At 39.4% G+C, this 22117-nt stretch overlaps 1 protein-coding gene across 1 annotated transcript in view; it reads left to right on the top strand.

The window, feature by feature from the left end:
- Positions 1–1276: 1276 nt before the first annotated feature.
- Positions 1277–22117, top strand: part of LOC139710296 (uncharacterized) — an 86606-nt gene continuing 65765 nt past the window's right edge. The window contains exon 1 of the mRNA XM_071622223.1: positions 1277–1523. Within this exon, the coding sequence (XP_071478324.1) occupies positions 1382–1523 (142 nt within the window). The 5' untranslated portion in view covers positions 1277–1381. The remainder of the gene's footprint in view (positions 1524–22117) is intronic.

Here is a 22117-nt window from a genome sequence, read left to right as displayed (position 1 = left end):
CTTGTATCCCCTCAAGGCCAACAGATAGTTGCATGCAAAATCAATTTCAATGAAGCTAGTGGACAATTACTGAGGAAAACATTCATGTATCCATTTCAGTAATATTCTGTATCATCCTTGTGACTTAGGGCCTGCCTACATTGTTTTCTCTTTTGAAATATTTCATCCTATCACAAAATAGAATGTTTTTATTTCTTAATGTTTATTTTTTTATCGAGAAATGTGTTTGTGTGCTCATCCAGTGTGTAGACCTATATCAATGTGAATTATTAAAAGGGCTGGTGTGATTTAAGAATGATATCAACTTTTTTAATACCTCCTCCCCCGTTCATCATGTGCTACTGGAGTATGTCGTTGAACAGCTATTTGACAGATCCTACATGTCTAAACTAAACTGGAAACAAACTAAACTGAATGTACAAGAATCCAAAGAGCTTATAATGAGTAGGTGGTGGACTCCAGGTGAGGAGAAAAATCACTTTGATGAGAATCAGAGCACTATTTAGGCTGTACAGTCCAAAGCCGTAGAGGGCGCAAATTGAATCCCACTCTTCGGTGGTTACACAGTGAATATAAAAAATAATGTCTGGAATGAGTAGACTATGAGCAAATGCCCTGCCCACTTTTACCAACACAAAGTGCACCGGACGAGAGACGCACGTGCGCACCCTACGACTCTTGTGTGTGTGGAGGTCTCTCTCGATCTCTCTCTCATCATCATATCAGAGCGGAGCTCGTATACAGCGGCCCCGTCAAGACTGCGCAGCAGTGTTGCCAGATGGTGATTGCGGGAACCAAAAAGGGTGAAATTTGGTGATTTTTGAAGTTGTTTGGTGACAAAATTTTAGCCTGGTAACCAAATCAAAATTTGGTGATTTTTGGTAACTTTTTGGTGATTTTTAGACCAATGAAAAATAATCACACTATTTGAAAACGAAAATGCATTTTGCAAAAAGTTTCCCCCTTATTTCCTGTAGAAACATAACATGTGCCCCTTTTTGTCAATCGACACACACAAACACTGGATATCCATACACATTGTACACATTTTGCATTTAGTGTGTGTGACTACGGCGCACCGAAAATTGCACCGAGACTCGCGCAGAGTGCTTGATTAAGGTTTATTGACATCATATTGTCTTGAAATTGAAGCCTTACCTACGCTTTTCCAAATTTGGTGATTTTTTATGGCTTTTGGTTATTTTTTACAAGCCTTTTGGTGATTTTGCTCTGTTGGGACCTGGCAACGCTGCTGCGCAGTTGGTTATAACCAGTTTTGTGGACCGATAGATTTCTCTTCTCTCGTTGACACAAAGCTTCTGCCTTTTGCTTGAATCTATTCGAGCCACCTCAGCCAAGTTGTCTGTGGAACAAACAAAACATGGCTTCGGTGGAGGAGAGTGCAGCCCAGCCCAGCATTTCTGCTGGATTTCCAGCGTCTCTTTCCCACTTCATGCTCGTGGTTGTCGGAGAACCTTTATCTGAGGATTACATCGACCTCATCCTTGCTGAAGTGGAGAAAGGTATCGTATGGGCTTCCTGCATGCTATGATTGCCAGCCGTTTCGTTCAATAGCTGAATCAGTTGTTCTCGTAGCTTCTAAATGCGATGGGTGCAGCTCATGAGAAGGAGGAGAAATAGGTGGAAAGGGATAGATGAAGAATTGATAAGGTGACTGGATTTCAGTCTAATTTTGTAACTGAGCTCTGCTCTGAGGAACAGTGGATGACTAGATGGAGTGATGATACACAGAGAGGGAGAGAGAGAGAGAGAGAGAACAGTACCCCCGGTAGATGATTATGATTGCTGAAGGCCAACCAAGTCATCCTCATCACCTAAATGTAGACTGGGGATTGGTGCATGCTGGATCTACAATGCCCATCCCTGTTTATCATGCAGTGTGGATTTGATCTTCTCCACCTCCCTGACCCTGTCACCCTGATTGATGTACCTAGCTTAGAACCTTTTTTCAAGATTTACTTAGATACCCCCTGTGAGATCACACTAGTTGGTATAAAAAAAATATGAAAATTATTATGGTGTTAAGTGATAGGACCCTACTAATAATGGTATCGTGTTATTCTTGGTTATAATATTATGGTATCAATGGAGTTGGAGCTTAAACAAATACTCAGATGTGGTCATGCTTTATGTGCTACTACTGGTATATAGTGTATGTGAATGCTGTATTGTGAAAATGTATGTATCACGAGTGTGAGTTGCTAAGGACTGTTTCTCAAAGGACGGCTGTGCTGTGGTGGTATCCTGACACTGTGTGTGGACATTGGTTAGTGTTGTGATGCTGTTTGGTAGGAGAATATTAATGCCACAATGGAACATTATGTTACATGTAGGCCCTATGTATGACAGAATAATGTAAGAAGTAAGAATTGCCCCTGGTTTGTCATCAATCAGTCTAGATTTTCAATTTGAGGCATGTCGCTGATATGCTGAACTTTCTTTAAATTATGCTTAGATGAATTGCAACATTTTGTCTATTTGCTTTTTTACCATGCTGAGGCTACATTTCTGTTTTGAAACTGTCTTTTGTTGAAGTACATTTCTCTTTGGCATATTGTCTTGTCACCATCCTATATCGCATTTTATAAGATAATGGTGAATGCCTTCATAATAATTAGCTTAGTCAGCTATAACCTTGAAGCAACATTATTTGCAAGGCCTTGTGGTCATCACAGTGACCACCCAAAAAGAGATGTGTTTGCATGTTATGTTTCTAATACTAAGATTATTTCATACCAGAAAACTACAATTGTAGGATGCAACCCTTTCACTGAAGTGATTATTCTATCACAATGCTTGAATTATGATTGTGAAGTGAGGCAGTTATGAGGCTTGTATAGATACATACTTGAAATCAATGCATGGGAAATCAGTGATTCTCGTCATTATGAATGAAAACAATAAGCACAGTCCCTGGGGAGGGCTGTTAAGAGGGATTGTGTAATGATAAGCAGTCGTGCATGAAGGATTTTATTCTCTACGCTCTAGTTCTTTCAAGCTGATGATTTATGGCTACAACCAGTACTAACTGACATCCCAATCACATGTTTATTTTGATTCACCACCACCACCAACAACAGCAACAACAACAACAGTGCTACTAAAGGGCTGCCATAATTTCTTGCATTCTAAAGCTGTGGCTTATCTGTGTTTCACAAAAATGAAGATATCTGTTTTGCTGATTTACAAACTGGCTCTGATTTGTCAAATGATTTTTGAGGCTGTATTTCACTGTTATCAGAACTTACCACAGCTTACAGGAAGTCAAATCCTGCAAACACTAGTATTAATATTCCAACAAATAACCCCCATGACAATCATGCTCTTGAAGACATACTCGCATAGTGGAACCTTGTTGAAATTCCATGTTATTTTTCTGCATCTTACACAGTCACCATGGTATCATGTTGCATTTTGGTTTGCTTTGTAGTTGAGATTAGTCAGAATGTATACTAAGGAGCTTCATGGTATTACAGGGGATTCCCATTATAACAAAGTCCTGAGGACCGGCAGTTTTCTTCCATTATATCAAAATTTTGTTATAATCGAACAAAGAAACATTAAAAAACAAAGAGTGGGTAATGAACATTGTGGTCTTAATAATCACTTCGTTGTAACCGAGAATTTCGTTATAACCGTGTTACATTTGTAGTTATAATGGGAGAGCATGATGCGAGATTGTTACAGTTGGAACAAAGAAGAGCACACTAGTGTTTACTATTGAAGAAGTAGCTAGAAATATGGCTCATATATCACCTGCTCTCACTTGTAATTAGTTACAAATACTCATTATTACTTCATGTGCTTTGAGTTTTAATTGATACAGACAAACCCAAAGCCTTGTACACACTGTCCAAAGTCCCTGACACAAAAAGGGTTAACCAATTTTAGCCTTTGATTATCCCACTGTGCATAATTTGACCACATTGTGATCACTCTGTTGATGTGTTGTCTACACTTTGGGAGAGAGAGAGTGTGGTTCATGACATTACCAGTCAAACAATTCTTCCAATTGCACGAGTTGTGAATACAACAATCGTGGGGATTGCCGCCTGGAATAATAGTGGAGCCGGTATTATTGGCCACCCTCCAAATCAAATCCCAACTGATGCCAGATTTTGCCTTTCCTGTGGTGTGGCTCTAATGCCGCGTTTCCTGTCTTCGCCTTCCCATGGTCCTCTCTGGAGGAGTCGCTCTTGTGTCGTGGGATCGGTGAGATAGAGAGAGATATCATTCCTTCCCATCTGTGCACCGATAAGTCAGAGATTGCTGTGGAGGAAATTTGTCCCTTTGTATTCATTTGGGTTCTTCCTGGCCCTCCTGCTTTCCAACCAAGGTTGGGGATCAGGAAAGAAAGAATGTGATTATTGTAATCTTCCTTTGTCTCTTTGTATTTTGATACATGCATAATGCGGCTCTTGGGAAGATTATGTTGGAATCCGTAAAGCTGAATAAACGGTGTTGAAAAGACAGAATCACAGTTTTCAGACTTCAAGCTACAAGTTTGTAGAAATTCAAATAACCCCCAAATGAATGTAGGTACAGTGTATGTTTACATGAAGATGTGTGACAATAATTTCTCAGTGAGACATGTTTTGAAATGATCTAATTTCATGGAAATGTTGTACATCAAGTCACGTGATATGGAGACCATATAATGTAGATGTCCTTTAATCAAGTTAGGACTTTCTGAATAACTTGTCCCACATTCTGCTGGCTGCATCCATGTCCAAGCTGATTCTATAGCCAGCTCTGTCTTCAGTTTTCTTAAAATTGTGCTGAAGTCATCATCACAGTTATAGCTGTAACAAAGACAGTGTATCCTGTCTTGTGCAATAATTTCTCATATAGCCGCAGAAATGAGTGGGCCCTAATTGAAATGTACACTTCAAAGAAAATCACTCCCATGCCAACACACATCACCGCCATGTTAATTGTGACATGCAAACCTGAGGTTACGAGAGAGACAAGACGAAGAGTAATATAAGGAGGACAGATTATCATAACTGGAAGCAGAGGGAACCGTCAGTGCCTTGGAGGGACTGGGATGAAATTTGAGATGAAGTGAGTCATGAATTTGTTGTGAAGACCTGTGCATCACTCTCTCTCTCCCACGACTCATACTTGGCTGCCTGCTCTGGGCCAGGGACATGGGTGAACTTGGGAGCTAGTTCAGATTTACTGAGGAACACGTTTGCAAACACATGAGGAACAAGTTTAATGTCTATGGATGAATTATTTTCATCTTTATACAATGTAGGTCTGAAAGAAAACATATGTAAATCTTGTTCCTCACAAATATGCTTCAAATGGAACACCAGTATTACGGGTAATGGTTGTTCAGAAGTGTCCAGATTTCCTCTTGAGTTTTTCTTTAATCTGAGAATGCAAGTGCGGTGTGATCGGCGTGACCACTAAAACATGATGGAGTGGTGAAGAATAGCTTGATAATGCATTCACTTACTGTCGTACATACTACACACTATAGATATGTACTTGTTCAAGTAAATGTGTGAAACTTAAATGTTAGATTAAACAGGCCATGGTGTGTGTGAAACAGACGCTCCATGGAAATTCATTTGTGTGTATAGTGTAGGATGTTTTGTCTTCTAGGAGACTGGCTTGTCAGTAATGATTCATGACTCCCAACATGTTAGGATACACGTTTCAGAAACGTGATAACAAATGAACCCTTGTGTAAGTGTGAAAATGCTGTATGTGAGAAGCTCAGGTGCTGACATGTGAAAACTGCAGCATGCATAGTATGTAAAGCAAGTGTTGGGTTACCGTGAAGCACAACCCATACCATACATCATACCAGAAGTGGTTTCTTAACTACACCCTAGACTTTGCCTCCCAGTCTGTGCTTTGAATATCAAGGTCAGTTGGGAGACGTTGCTGTTGCGGCAAGATTTCACCAAGTGTCAGAATTTGAACTTTGTGAGGTACAACTGTAGCTTATTAAATATTAGCATTAGTACATGTAATCATAATTTCAGTGATGTGACTGAAACCTTTTCTTCATCTTCATAATTTTTACATCTGGTATCCAGATTAACCGTGGTGATTGTAAGTAATTTACTACCCATGACAGCCTGTCCCAGTGTTCCTAAAGAAATTGGGGCACTGGGGTTCAGCAAAACACAGCTTTGTTCCAAGTTCAATTTCTGGCTGTCTGATGCATGCAATTCGACATTTGAAATTGTTTTAAACCAACATATGAAATAGACTTTCCTGTTTGAATACATATGTACACTTTACAACCATGTACTGTGCGATATGATAGCTAGTGACAGGACATGATGTATGGTATGTTGATTCTGCTCGTGAATGTCTTTGCTCGAAGATAAGGTGTGTTGTAGATAGGCCTACTTCTTGGGCGAAGGCTAACAATGTTTGCCTGCTGTTACTCTCTGGATGGTGCTAAGCACACAGAAACAGGAAGTGGGCATTTGGTTAACATTATTCTACCTAGTTTTTTCTTTTGTGTGATTGATTCCAGTGCTGCTCGGTGAGAGGAAATGTACTCATTGAATGTTCCAAGAAATCAGTTACAAGTGATACACTGATAGAATGCTTTCTAGCTGTTATCCACAGAACTGTAACGAGAAGTGGAAGAGCTTGGGATGGCAAAATTGTACTTCCTGTTAGAGAGGTCACTAGAAAACAAAAGCAAAACAACTGCAGCAGAAAAAAAAAAACAGCAAAAGAGAGGTACTTCCTGCTTGACTGAAAAGAGACTAGGCAAAAATGCCTGAAAGAGCTGACCTGGCTGGCAACGACCCAATGGCAGATGAGTAAAATTGTTTGTTACCTGGGAAACCTGATCAGTTTCTCAGGCAGACTGACCAGTGGGAAGAATAAATTAAAGAAAGTTTTACGCTGATATTTCTTTGTGAACACAAATAATTGTTCATTGACTGGTGTGATTCACAACTCATCCATCTGTTCCACAACTGCTGTGCTTTAATTCTTTCCCCACAATCATGCATTCCCCCCCCCCCCCCCCATTAGCAGAACATGTAAAATGTGACTTTGTTTTGCATCAATTTTACTACCCTTTGATCCTTTCTGAGAATACATTTCATATGAGTTCTTTGTTTTGGTTTAAGTGTTGTTTTTTTTTTCTTCGTGTAATCGTGCTGAAAGTTTGCCTTCTGCGCTGCTCCCAAGAAATAAAAAATGCAAGCATTTGGTAAGAGATCGCAACACTTGTGCTGCATCTTGTGAAGCAGATACCCTAATGATGTGGTCAGCTAACTTTAGCTAAAGACAAGTGTCACATGTGCTGTACCAAAGGAATATGGACACATTGGTTTGTAGAGGGTCAATTTTAATAATACTTTTAGCCCCTTGGTCATATAATCATGCTTTATCAGTGTGTGAGAATGGGAGGGACATAGAATATGAGTGTAAAATGAGGAATAATTTTATGCATTCAATTTGGCGAATTTTGCGAGAGCCAAGATTCACGAAATGTAAATGCACTCTATAGGCCTATGCATTGAATGTTAAAGGCAATTAGAGAAAATTTCATGCACCGAAAATATCTCGTTTTACAGTTAGTTCCGTGAGGAAGAAAATGGTCTCCATTGTAGTCATACACATAGTCCACTTCTCAGTGTCTTTGATGCAGACATTGCAATGTTGGCCCTCGTATTCCAGGATGTGGGTTCTCACGAACTGACTCCGCCCTGCACAATGCGGCACTGACTGCCTTTTATTGGTTTAGCCGAAGTACACATTTTTTATTAAGATTTCAACCTCCACTGCGCAGAAGTGTTTCGGCATTCATTTCATACGTGTTGAAAAGAGAAGTGAAAGAAGTTCCAGACACAGCAAGTTGTGTGTGTCTTATGTGTCAATATTTTCCCCCATTGATGTCTGAATTTCTGTTTCAGTCATCACGGAGCAATGTAATATGAAAAGAAATGTAATATGAAAGGAAAAAAAAATCAACTAATGTCTCCAAGTACTCTTTTAATCTGTTGTATGGAACCGCCGATTCCTAAATATTGCTGGTAGAGGATTTGCGGCCAAGAATTCATCTGCAGAAGTAATTGTATGGGTGAGCGGTTTTCTATTTTCGCAGACCTGCTAAGTGTCTGGGGACCAGACAGTGTGCATACAAAAGACCTATTATTTGATTCAACAATAAGCCTTTCAAATGCAGGCACAATGGCTGCAAGATGACTCATTCAGTGGGCTACCCCAGCAGTTGGGAGCTTTAAAGGGACTCATCAACTTTTTTTCAGAGTATTTCATACCACAAGGGATGATGCTGTTGATTCTACACGGAACAGGGATCACCTCTTTCTCTCCAGGCCTATGATGTAATGTCTACCAGGATATGCCTTGGTAATCTCTGATAAATTATTTCCATAATAAGACATTGAAAATCGAGAGTGATACAATACATGAACTTGAATTTATTTAATGCTACCTGTCTCGTGCATAGCTTTTAAAAAATATGTGAAATTATATCATTGCAGACTAGTCATCATTGTGATATTAAGCAATATAGTTCATATTTTGTGCTAACATTTGAAATTACACTGAAGAGTAGGAGGCTGTGTTGAATCAATAGGGATTATGATTAAGATCAGGTGATCCATATCTTTTGACAATATATTGGAAGACACATCTGGATATCTGTGAGGATGGAGGTAGAGAGCATGCCATTGCATATTTTTCCTGTCCCCCAAAAGAAATATGACAACTCAGTCATTCAATTAGCCAATTTTTGATTAAAAGGAGATTTTTTAAACCTTGCAGTGTGGCACCTGCCTTCTTCTCTTCTTCTTCTCATTGAAGACCACCAAGAAATAAGTGGTAAACTTTGCAGTTTTGTTTCGTTGGCAGCCTAAACTTGAGAAAGCTTCAAGATTGAATATCTTTTGGCAAACAAATGGCTCAATCTTTGTGATTTGAAGTTATGAGCATCAATACTCTCCCAGTGTTTCAGGACTTCAACGCATGAAATTACACATGAAACAATTAAATTCTCAGAGTGAAATTATGATAATCTTTCAGTGACATTGTTTTGACTTGATTTGATTTGATTTGATTTGATTATTTTTATCAGACAAAAAGTACAATCTGCATGGGTATTTGTTGTTGTTGTTGTTGCTGTAATGGACCATTTTCTGCCTAAGACCGAGGTTTCTAGTCAAATTTTATGAGTTCAGACTGCTAAGTCATGAAAACATGTAATGGAAGTGACCTCGGAAGATCTGGGAAATATCTGTTTCCTTTTCCAAACTTTTCTAGGCTATTATGATCACAAACTGCCTGAGCCAGTTCCTCCCACAGAGTCTTTACTATCATTGCCTCAATTCACTGCATTGCTTCTTCTTGACTGGAATATTATGAATTGCTTCCTAGATTTTCACAGTCACCCTTTCATATAGGGTATCAAAATATGTATTGGTCAGTCTTTGACAAGATAATCCAGCTATAAGAGCACATCAAACGGACAAAAGATTTAGGAGGACATATTCTTATTGAAATGAGTGTTTGAAAAGTGCAGTTTCTCAAAAAAATAAAAACCAAAAATTGTAGTGAGGATTGGCTAATATGTCTCAATGGGATAATCATGATTATGATCATCATTTAACCTCCAATGACCTTTTATGAACCAGGCCACTTAAGCTCAAACTTGGCAACCTGTGTTGTTAGCATTTGGTTAATCCCCCAACCTTGACCTCATTGTTATTTACGCCATTGTAAACCCTCCTCAAGTCTATATAAACAGGAAGACCCATTATGTCACAGTAGGGGATTAGGGGGATTAGGTAATCTTCATTCCTTGACAGTTAGTTTCCAGTCATGCATATCAGTCTGCAAAGGAAGTACCCCAGCTGAAATGTGCCATTCAGGGTGTGAAGCTGTGCATGGATTTAGTTGCCAAATTTTAATCTAGAGCTTTTTTGATATATGACTGGCTAATGTTATGCAGATTTGTTGAAAACAACTTCAGTCTTGAAATGTATCTTACACATAATGTCAGTTATTTACATTGATATTATCTACCAGTGTAGGCAGATTTTGGATCTCTGGGGGATATTGAAAGATATTTCAAGCCTGCCCTTATATTTTACATTTTGGCAAGAGTTGATACAATGCATAGTAAGTGGCGAGTATGCTGCCTGTGTATGTGGATGTGTTGTCATTAAACCCATGCACATTCAGTGAACAAAGATCACATGAATAGCGGGCAAAATGTTGCCGAAATCCTAGGGCAACATGACTCACTGCATGGGATGACCTGGGCAAGCCCGCTCCGCCAATGTCGTGATATTATGATTAGGAGAAACAGGGCAAAGTGTCACGGCCAATGCGGTGCATGGTGTGCTGATGTGTATTCAGCTTGTCAGTGCTAATGATCACCAAAACATGCGAAAATCAACTCATATTGCGTGCGACAGTCAACCGCGGCCTGCTACCTCCCCCCCCCCCCCCCCAAGCAAAATTGCTGGTTTAGAAGGATTTCACCATAGTGTTACTTTCATTTCCTTCTATCTGGCTACTTATAAGCTGCATAATGAATGCTCAAATTTCTCCTTATAATGCAGGTTTCGGAGACTTTAACCACAAAAATGGTATTCATTACTGGAAAGCCGAATGCTTCAGAAACACTTCATAATTTCTTAAGTGCAATGCAGAACATACAAGTATCAGCCTGAGTGTAGCATTAATTTTAATACTTGGAATCCGCTGATGACTGGTGTCCATTACACTTGATGCGTTGACTGCCTACAATTGCTTGATTTATCAAGTTTTTCGTATTTCATGCATTGTATATACACATTGTGCCAACAGTGCATGTCACATTTATTGTTCTTGAAAAAACAAACAAAACAAAAACAAAACTGTTTCAATGTAAAACATGAAGTGTGCAGGGCAGGTAAAGAGGGTGCTAAATCCCCCCCCCCCCCCCCCAAGAACTGTCTGACATCAAAGCACCGTGCCAAATGGATTATATGCTAACACTAAATGCAATTGACTCACAAATAAAAGCCAGTGGAAGACTTCCATCGTGGCTTGCAGCTCATTCACTGTAGTCAAATGATTAAAAGCCTGGCTAAGAAGACACCAGAGAACATTCTGAGAACCCCAGATCTTCACAGGTCTGTGAATTTAGCAAGCCATAGTCCCTTGCCATTGTGATATATACACAGACAAAATTGATAACTTTTATACTATACAATATAATTTTCCCCCATGCAATGTGCTAAAATGTCAAGTTATGGACAAACTGAGCATGATTAGAGGTAGGGGACATGTAGCTTGCACCAGGCCCACTTCTAAATTGATATCAACATTTAAATTTACTGCTCTTTGTCTTCACCATGTATTTACTTTCTAATGTCTGTTTACTGTTGATGTAAAAGGATTTTTCACAAAAAAAAAGAAAAAAGAAAAAAGGGTTTTGCCAAATCTTGTGTTGATCTGCTGATGGTCCAAACACCTTTAGTCAGTTGTTGGGCTCTTCAATTGAAAATGGAAGCCAGCACATTAGATTGATAATCTAATGTGCTAGCTTCCATTTTCATTTCTTTCTTCTCTATCTTGTTGAGGTGGTGATAAGGTGTGAAGAAGATACATAACAGGTAGTCGGGTTACATTATTCCTACCTGGGGGCCCCCTGGATTGGCGACCAGTCATAACAGTTGGAGCAAACATGGTTCAAATTTTGTCAGTTGTTGTTGTCTTTGCTTCTTTCTTCATCTTTATATCTCTCATTTTTCATTCTAGGAGCACTGACAGAGACTACAACTCTCCTGCTTTCGACGGGAGATCTCCCTCGGAAAGCCCATTTTTGCAGAATCTCCCGTTCTCCTGCTTGAGATTTAATTTCTCCCGCTTGAAATGATTTCTTACTTAATTTCATTGTATGTTGAAAAATAAGCCGTTGATAGCACGAGAGAGCATCTAGAATCATAAACCGCGAGGGACTTCGCGCCTGATCAAGTTAGAATCTCCCGATTGCTAGGGGTTTCAGGCAGGAGAATCTCCAGATCAGAAGGTGCTTGGGGTTGGAGTCTCTGCACTGATGGGTTGCAGTGGATAAAGTGATGGACTCAAGACAGAGTTCTAGAGTTTAAAGGACATGTTCACCCATATAGACATAATTATGTGGATTGAGTTAATGAAGAAATATTAAAAGTAGCCGTGCAAATTTGAGTAAAATTAGGCAATCGGTTCAAAAGTTTTGATTTCTTAACTCTTAACGTGCCATGGTCGCCGAACGGCGACCTTAGTCCTGACGTGCCATGGTCGCCGATCGGCGACTAAAAAGAGCAAGAAAAGCATTGATCATTTAAGTTCTTGTGGTACCGTAATGTGTTACACCAAGCAACTGCCAATGATATGTACTGGTAGCTGATTAGTATAGCCATCGTTTCCACTAAAAATATGAGCATGCTTACATTGGAAAGTTTTGAGTAAATACACGATTTTTCAGCTAGTTGTATTTTTTTCGCGTCGGGAAAATCCGCAGCGGGCGCACCCTCTGCGAGATGTGTATGGGTCAAAAGTCTCATAGGTAAACCACGCGTGTGTATGCTATTGAATCTGCGTGTATTGTCTATGCGGTTCCACTCGCATTGTTCCGCTTGGACGCTGTCCTGCGGGAAGCTGCTTTGATTTTGTCCCTCACAGAGGGTCAGCTTAGGTTCGTCGGTCAAGTCTTTCATCCTTTTGTTTTGGTGAATGTAACTAATCGTCCCCACACTAGCAAAGGAATTGCACATGGACAAAGGCCTGCCGATTTCAATAGAGTACGCCCGCCCGCAGTCCGCTTAGACAAAAGGAGGATTAGCAGGTTCTTCCTTCTCAGGTGGACAAAAGACACTATTCCAGGGCCCGGGACTATTGCTTTAGTTGCAAATACAGGATCTGGGACTAAAGGACTCAGATTTGGGAATGAATTACTGAGGCAAAAAGAGAAATTGCCAAGACAAAATAAACTGCTAGTATCTTTGGAATCATACAATTCTAGAAGACAATTTTGTTATCATTTGAAAGAGGAGATGTTGCTCTAAAACTTTCTCACGGAGTCAAGGGAGCGTTCCTTTGAAGAAAGAACACGACTGACTCTTTTTTCCATACTACACGGAAATCTTTAATAACTTTTTTGATGTATCAATTATTTCTGCAATATTTCAGGTTCAGATAGAAATTGTGGCAAACTGACTGCATGACACGAAAGAACAAACATTTCTTGATATATGTTGTGTAGAACTCAATTAAAAAAAGTCAATAGTTTCAGAGATATGGCGGTTTTAAATTTCATTGTTAGTCCAGTTTCGAAACGTTCTGGCGTTAGGTAAAAACCTCTGGCACGTTAGGGGTTTTGGGCCTGGCACATTAAGAGTTAAAGTTTTAGTGCCACTATATATCACTGGATGAGAAGACTACAACAATGTCTGATGTTAGTGCAGGACAATGGTATAAAGAAAATATACCTTTTAAACAGAATTCAACATATTTTGGTATTTCAAGCAAAATGAAATTGAGCTTTTGACTTGTAAACCTCTGTCAGAAAGGAGGGGGGAACAATATTTAATACCCTTTACATGTGAAATACCAAAACTGAAATCTGTGGAATTCCCTTTATATTTTCTTTACATCATTGTCCTGCATTGATGTCACAAAGTGATGTAGTCTTCTTATCCGGCAATGGTGGCACTGAAACTTTAAAGATGTGTAACTTTTGAATGGAATGTTTTGATTTTCCTCAAACTTCTCTTATATGTTCTACCAATATTGCCGCATTCACTCAATCCACTGGTATGTATTTTGCTGAACTTGTCCTTTAAATTCTGCCTGTTGCTCACATCCACAGACAAGATGATAAACTCACAATGCCCATATTTATTTAGGTAGTCCATAAGTGAGTAAGTGTAAAATCTGCATTCTTCTCAGCTGGGTAAGATGAATTTTAGTGTTCAGTTTTCGAAAACAGTCATGACAGCTGAGCAAAACCTTTTAACAGCTCACTGCTGCCGTAGCAATTATTAAGGGCTTTGGTGGCAAATACTAGGGTTAAATGTAATTTGTTTGTAATTACCATGCAACGGAAAAAAACAAAACGAAAACAAAATTATGAACAAGTAGAGCAGTAAGGAAAAAATTAGGAAGCTTTCCTCTTAATACTAGTTCCATGTCGCGTGAAATTTGCAAAAATATCCAATTTTTCATTGCTCTTTGGTAAAAAGGACAATATATTAGCATTGCAATTTTTATCACCACATTCATCCACAGGATGAAATTATACACTGAGAATTGACAGAACATTGGGAAATTTTAAATATCAATATTTAGCACTGAGCAGAAAATTCATGCATAGCATAAAAACTTACTGACAGTGGAACTTTCAAAATATCCCAGTTCTTAAAGATTATATAGTAAAATGTGTAATTTGTATGAAATTGTTTTTTGTCTTTTTGTTTTGAAGAATATAGGTAATAATCTTTGATGAGGAGTGAGAAAATATTGTGATATGCCAACCAAAATAAAAAAAAAAAAGGCATTGACAAGGAATGTCTGAATGAATAAGTTGTCTGGTGGTGATGCACTTTCTGGAAAGGAATTGGTAATACATGTTCTGTACATGTGGTAGTTTCTGCTTTTTCCAGTACATCTTCATGTATGAAACATCGAATGGATTCCAAGAAACACTTCAGATGCATTGTTTTCCATTGTGTACAATTGACACATGACCCTAGCAGATAGCATGTACAATGTAAGTATTACATAAACACACAAAATACCCATCCTTGACACATAGTCCACACAGCACAGCCACATACTCTAAGCTAATAACTGGTTTCTGTTCCAAAGTAAATCACACTTTAAGCAAATCCAGACATGACATGATGGTCCCATCGTTCTATCCAGTTCCTCCCTCATACCACGTTCATGTCTAGCTGACAAAAAGCAAACGTCAGAAGGCAATAAGTCACATATTCACCAACCAAGCAAACAGAGTCCAGGAAGTAGTACAACGACATAACCCATTGCCCACAGGATGTGTTAGGTTCCTTGCAGAGTCCACTCAGACATCAGAATCTTGGGAAGGAATGAGTTAATCAAGAGAAAGAATATTGGAGCTTGAAGGTTTCATTCCAAAGATCAAGGTAAACGAGACACTATGTTTGTTCTAGGTGCACATAGACCTCCTTGAGAGTGCAGACGTTTTTATCAAGTATTGGTGTTCAGTGGAATCTATGTCAACTCATAACATAGTAAAAAGGTTACCTTTTCTTCTTTCTCATGGAGATGGGTTAGTCCATTTAAACAGAAGGGATGATAAATTGCAGCAAAAAAAAAAAAAAAATGAGGGGGTGAGTTAATCTTATCCATAGAAAATTCCAACTGTATTTCAAGGAAAAACTTTTAAAGGTCTAAGTGAAATTTTGGGGGTTTTTTTGGTGAAAAGTACATGTGATACTGTCTTGTTATATTCTGGTGTGTAGTGGCACATACGGATGCATTAACCACAGCAAAAAACTATTCTTACAGACATAGTCCACGGTTTATTGGCAGAAATTATAATTTGAGTTTTTTTTCCCCCACATGAATCATTAAATTGATGCATTTTCTCTCATTTGTAGCCCCTGTAGATTGAAGTTCTAACTGGGCACTTTATATCTTTAACAACCCAAACAACAAAAGCAGAGGACATTACTGTGCATTGTTTGCCAATTGGTACATCCTCCAAGTACTTCCTCTGCTCATGAGCACTGCTGTCTGGAAGCTATGTAATTGCCAATGAATAGAGATTACCTAATCCAACTGTAATCCTTATTACACACATGTATATCACCATGGCCTTCCTATTGGACTGAGACACATTGCTGGGCATGAGAGGGGTACCTAACTCTAACACAGTAATGGTTAACTTTGGAAAAACCTGAATACTGCTGAATATTCATACTTGCCAAGCTAATTAGACCCTGTAACTGTGCCTTGGCAAATAATGGGTCAGGACTAGATGGGGAAATCATGTAAGAATGATTGAACACGTAATACACACACACAAACAAACAAAGCAAACAACAACAGCAACAGCAGTAGCAACAACAATACAGAGACTCCAACCCCAAGCACCTTCTGATCTGGAGATTCTCCCGCCTGAAACGCCGAGCAAACGGGAGACTCTACCACCCCGAGCGCGAAGTTCCTTGCGGCCTAGGGTTCTGATCGGCTCTCTCGCGCTATCTAAGGCTTATTTTCAACATACAATGAAAATAAGTAAGAAATCATCTCAAGCGGGAGAACGGGAGATTCTGCAAAAATGGGCTTTCAGCAGGAAATCTCCCATCGAAAGCGGGAGAGTTGGAGTCTCTGACAATATCAGCAACAACAACAACAGCAGCAGCAACAACAACAACAATACAACTTGATGTATTTTGTGTTTGTGTGTTTACTTGTACTCTAGAGAGATTTGGACTTTACCTTTAAACAAGGAGTGCTTGTTTCCCCCTCGATTCATTGCATTGATAATGCTTGTACAGTGTAATAGAGAAGAATGAGGGTACTTCTGTGATCAATGTTGTCGTGGGTACCCCAAACTGCATTTGTGTTGTGGTTATCACTTGGAAAGAATGTAATTTGCTTGTTTTGGAATGTATGTATTATACAACTTTTTTTTTTCCCCCTTCCTAATGCAAAGTTCTTGTGGTCTATGATTCATTTTCTTTCATGGAGAATTTTGTGCGTAAACAAGGATCTTCAGTTAGGGGTGAATGCAAATTGGTGAAGACATTTGGTGGAGAATGGCGACATCACGAGGGCGTTGAAGGCAATAAGTCGCAGGAGTTCGCGCTGTGCTTCAATCGCGCCCCTTTAAAAGGTTGGAAATTAAGTAGGGTTACTCTGTCAGCAGACCTGGGTTGAACGGCTCCAGCGCGACTGGGAGAAAAACAATTGCTTTCCTAGCAACTGGCTGGCATCCCCTCTCCCCAATCAAGGCTCAGAAAGGAGCTTGTGGTTTGGTGATCTCACGGATTCACCTGTTCCGCCAGAAAGTGCCATGTTGTACGGAGGATTAGTCATTTTTTTTTTTTTCGTTTCCCTTCAGGGTCCAAATGAGCGTGCATCCTGCTCATGGCATCGCACACTGAATGCGCAGATGTACACACATGCTTTTATGAATCTATTCTTCTCCTTCCAGATAGTTTTCAGTATGAATTAAGTGTCATCAATGAAAATGGTGACTCAGCCAAAAGAATAGACAAGGAAGTGGACGCAAGATTTTTTATCTTTATCATTATTATTATTTGTTTTGTTTTGTTTTGTTTTTGTTTTGTTTTGTTTTGTTTTGTTTTGTTTTTTTTTGGGGGGGGGCAATAGAATCAACTCCCTTGCCAAAGTGTACATCCCATACATGCCACATTATTCTGAGATTACAATGCATGACGACATTGAAAACCTTTTTTTTCAAAAGCCATGTTACTTTTTATATTTAAGCGTTCCTGCTTGAAATTCAGTACAGTAAAGTTATAGAGAAAATGGCAAACTTTGCTGTGAGGTATATTTTATGACAAAGGTATGGCTATTTTTCTTGCAAATGGCCAATATTTGAATCATAACCGCCAAACAGATGGCAAAATTGTAATCAGGGTCATAACTACACTTTAGATCTTGGAGACAACTATTTGTGATCCGCTACAACATAATGGTCCTAAAGTCGCGCACGGTCAAAGCTGTGAAAATCGAGTTTGAAGTCAGAGCATCAAAATTGGTCAAACTTACGATTTTCTGAATTTGACATATTATTAGAGTCTGACATGTCTTCTATCATCTGTCGAAATTTTGAAGCAAAATGATGGAAGGAAAGACTAAAAAATAGCGTTTTTCTGGGCCATGTTTTTTTGGCGTTTCAACGAAGCAGAAACTGGTTCGAACATTTGGATTGAGCGCCACACATAGGCTCCGCCCCTAACAACGACCAGAGTGATCTCATTGGTCAGTTTGCTGCTTGCTGCTAACTGAAGCGTGAAGCTCGCACACTGCCCAGTCGACTGGTGTGTGCTGGCGGGGTGCGCTATGCCCAGCCACTTCTCCTGGCCTCCTGGTCACTGATTGGTCGGTGAGGAGACCGTCGACGCTGTGTTTGAATGAACATTTTGGGGGTTGCTAGGGCTTACCTTCTATTGTGCGCAGGTGAATACTGACTTGCGTGTCCCTTGATCGTGATTGCGTCGCAAGGAGAACTTTTAGGGCGCTTTTCTCGAAACTGTGATTTCCCAGACGTCTCGACATGCTCTTTTTTAAACATTGATATCTCCGCAGCCGATTATTTTTATAAGATGTGTTATATATCAATTTAAAGCAGAAAGATTAGGGAATTGTGTCATGTAATTTTCAAATAATCGACCTCGCCCGACTTTAGGATCATTTTGTTGTAGCGGGTCACATTTGAAGACATGACCTCAACAGAAAATCAGAATTTACTCGAAAAATCCATGGTTTATGGAATGCAGCTGTACAGTCTGTATCAACCCGGTTCAAGGCGTAGAGATCCACATTGACCCAGATCGTAACCCGTGTCAATTCCTGATGGATTCCGGGGGCTACGATAAGGCGGTGAAAATTTTTTGGTCATGTTCAAAATTTTCTCACGGATTTAAATTCTGTATTGATAGCCGAAATGACCCAGTTCGAACCGCATTGACTTGCATTGACCCGCAGCAACCTGCAGCGTAAAACCGTATGGACCCTTGCGGTATACCGCATTGTCTTCATGCAGCGGATGATAACAAGGTTTACATCAGGGTCGGTAAGTGCCGAAGCGGGTTGACATGGGTCAACAGGGGTCGAAAAGGATTCAGTTAACGATTTCAAGCGGATTTTTATACGGTTAGATACTGGTCAAAATGGGTCTCTACGGCTCGAACCGGGTCGATAGGGTTTTAATTCCTTATGGACCCGGTTCGAAATTCGGCCATGTGTGACTGTAGCATAAATCATCCTCCATTCCGGGATTTATCCGGCTCATTTTCACCAGTATCAAATCCGTTTTGTGACCCGGCTGTGTGTGACTGTAGCATTAGGAATGGAATCGCGCTTGACTCTTTCAATGCACTGTGGCATATTGCGATACCGTGTAGCTATCGTTTTCGTGCGAGATTGTACATTTTAGCAAAAAAATTTGGAAGTTGGCAAGCCATTGACTGATTTCGGGGTGCGAATGTGGCAAGCAAAGATTCAAGAAGCAGCCTCAGAGACATAATCTCTTTGGGTAAACACATGGCTTGCCTGATTCCAGTACTGGATAGGTTAAGCTCAAAGAGGTATGCATACGAAGCACACACAAAATTTAAAGTAGGCCTACCAACTTGCTAAGCTTCAATAGTCCATCAAATCCTGTGATAATCTATGAAGTGAAATTGAGACTTGATACTGAGTGAAAGTGAGAACCAATTCACTAGGCTTAGGAAATTTATTTCAGTGTTAAGGATAATTAATCAAATTAAACAGCTTATGTAGATAGATTAAAGTCAGCATTTGAGTTTGTACCCTTAGAATTTGTCTTTTCTTTTCAAGTAAATTTGCTTATATACTTTAGTAGAATGTGGTAGTTTTTATTGTTATTGCTTAGTGAACCATTCTATTGCTTATAGAAGAAGACATTCTGGTAAACAGTTCATAGGGTATAATGCTGGTATTTGAACTTTATTTTTTTATGGAGTGCCCTTTGTCTCTGGCCCAGAGGAGACATATTATTTGGAAATTTTTCTTTTTTTATGGCAGAGATAACAGAATAGTTGCACATGCGAGCAAAGTCTCTTGAAGATTGGTATTTTCATTTGGAATCATCATTCAGTATTTAGGATTTTCTTTGTAGCCTTTTAGCGTTGAGTGAACCATAGCATAGCCATGTATATCTTGTTCTTTGACTTTAAAAATTTGTGAAATCAAGCACTCGTTGAAACCTATTTTGGTCTGCTGGAGAGGAGAGATTCAGTTGCTGACGAGGATGTTCGTGTTTGTGGAAACTTATCTTGTCAGTGGTATCACTTACATTTTCCCAGCCCAAATATACAAATCCAGAAATGGCTCGGATGGTTCTGCCAGTTTGAACGATAGCCTGGCCCTCCGACCCTCGTGACTGGCAACAAGGCATGAAGTTGAAAGGAAAGGGTGTCAAGTTTACTTTCGCTGCCACCCGAAAATACTGACATACTGACTCTAGAGAGTACAGGGGATCCATTGTGAGCTGCATTCATTGGTAAAGCACATCTGTAGCCTTTTTGGTCTGGTTTTGGTCTTCACGTTCAGTGACTGTAAAATTCTACAGATATAGAATGGCTATTAATCTTCCTAGAAATCATTCGATTTTAATTCACGAATGGGTTTGAGATATCATAAACATTGACTAATGTAATATGAATTTCTGCTAATTGAAATATTGATCAATGTTTTTAATGATGCCATTAATAGCAATAATACTGTAGTGTTGGAATTGCTATTCTACTACTACTACTACTACTACTGCTACTACTACTATTACTACTACTACTGCTACTACTGCTACTACTACTACTACTGCTACTACTATTACTACTACCACTACCTCTACTGTTGCTACGACTGTGCTTTTGCTACTGGTACTACTACTCCTGCAACTACTACTACTACTACTCCCGCAACCAGCACTCCTGTTACCACGATCGCCCCTGCCAATATTGTTGATTATTAAGTAGTCTCTGGTATAGGTTTTGTCAGCGCCACAAGAGCTGCCGAAAGCGATTTACAATTAGCTCAAGAATTCTATGAATCATTTGGAAGCCAGCCAGCGAGACGGATAATGTTTTCAACTAGCCCTGGGCATGCTCCGGGAGTCACTACTGATTCAGCGCTCCACGGTGTGGAGTACTGCTGTTTCCATTGTTTTAAAAAACAAGAAGACAACTCCCCCCCCCCCCCCAATAAAAAACAAAACAAAACAAACACCAAACAAACAAACAAACAAACAAAAACAAAAACAAAAAAAAAACGCTCATTCAGTCATCCCAAGTTGACAGTGTGTATAGAAAGGAATACTTTGAAACAGGTGTTGGCAAATGTCTGTGTGTGTATTTTGTAGGGTGTATTCTGAAGAGTCATATGAAGTGACTCTATTTATCTTGCATCATGATGCAAAAACCAGTAAGTCTTGTTTGCGAATGATCATTTTGCAATTTGGATGAGCTTGCGCTGTGTTGCAGGGTTCTTCCTCCTTCTATTTATAAAGACGGAAATTAATCTTAGCATTGGGGTTATGAACCCTGAAATTAGAACAGATACAAAGTATGTTCTCTTTCATTCTTGGATATGAACTTTAGAGAGCACGGCTAATTTCCTCATCAATCTGTTCTGACTAATGTTTGAACAGAGCAATAATGAACAGTGACAGAAGAGCTCACCATGTATTAAATGTCACTATCTCTTGATTGATGAAGGATTCAGTTCATACTGACTTGGCTCCGGGATATTCTTCACTAATCTGAAATTCTAGATGGCAGACTATTAAAATGCAAAATTGGCATTTGACCTGATTATGAATGATAGCTACTTTATTTTTCAATTCTCAAAAGGAAAAAAAAATATAAGAATGTTTTTGTGTGTGATGGAAAGTGAACTAGTGATTTGTGCAGTTTATTATTCTATTAATTTTTTGGCATTTTTTTTTCATACTTGTGTTCCAGTTATTATTGTTTGCATTGATACTGATTGTTAACACTTGTATGCCGTAGCTATTGATGTGAAGTCTAGCAAAGCTTGCAAATTATGAAATAAATGTTCAGATGGGATTGGCTAAGGAATACATTTGTTGGGGTTGTATTAAAGTTTTATACCAAGCAATGCTACATCTGTGGTGTGCGGTTAGCCTAACTGTTGTTGTAACGATCTAGCTGCTGAGGGGAATAAAGGGCTGCTTTGGAAGAGGAAGTGTTGATAGAAATGAACGTTGATGCCGAATGACCGATTTCCTTCCAGACGATTTCTGTAGTGCTGTTAAGGATTTGCTGAGGTAAGGTCTCTACCGGCAAGTTTTCGTTTGAATGTCTGGGACTTAAAGGGTGTGTACAGTTCTGGTTGA

Source organism: Diadema antillarum, unplaced genomic scaffold (genome assembly GCF_040938485.1).
Source record: "Diadema antillarum isolate AM-2024a unplaced genomic scaffold, OU_Dant_1.0 seq00001520_RagTag, whole genome shotgun sequence".
In the NCBI taxonomy this organism is placed as follows: domain Eukaryota; kingdom Metazoa; phylum Echinodermata; class Echinoidea; order Diadematoida; family Diadematidae; genus Diadema; species Diadema antillarum.
Note: the sequence above shows the minus strand (reverse complement) of the source record. Positions and strands in the feature narration are given on the sequence as shown.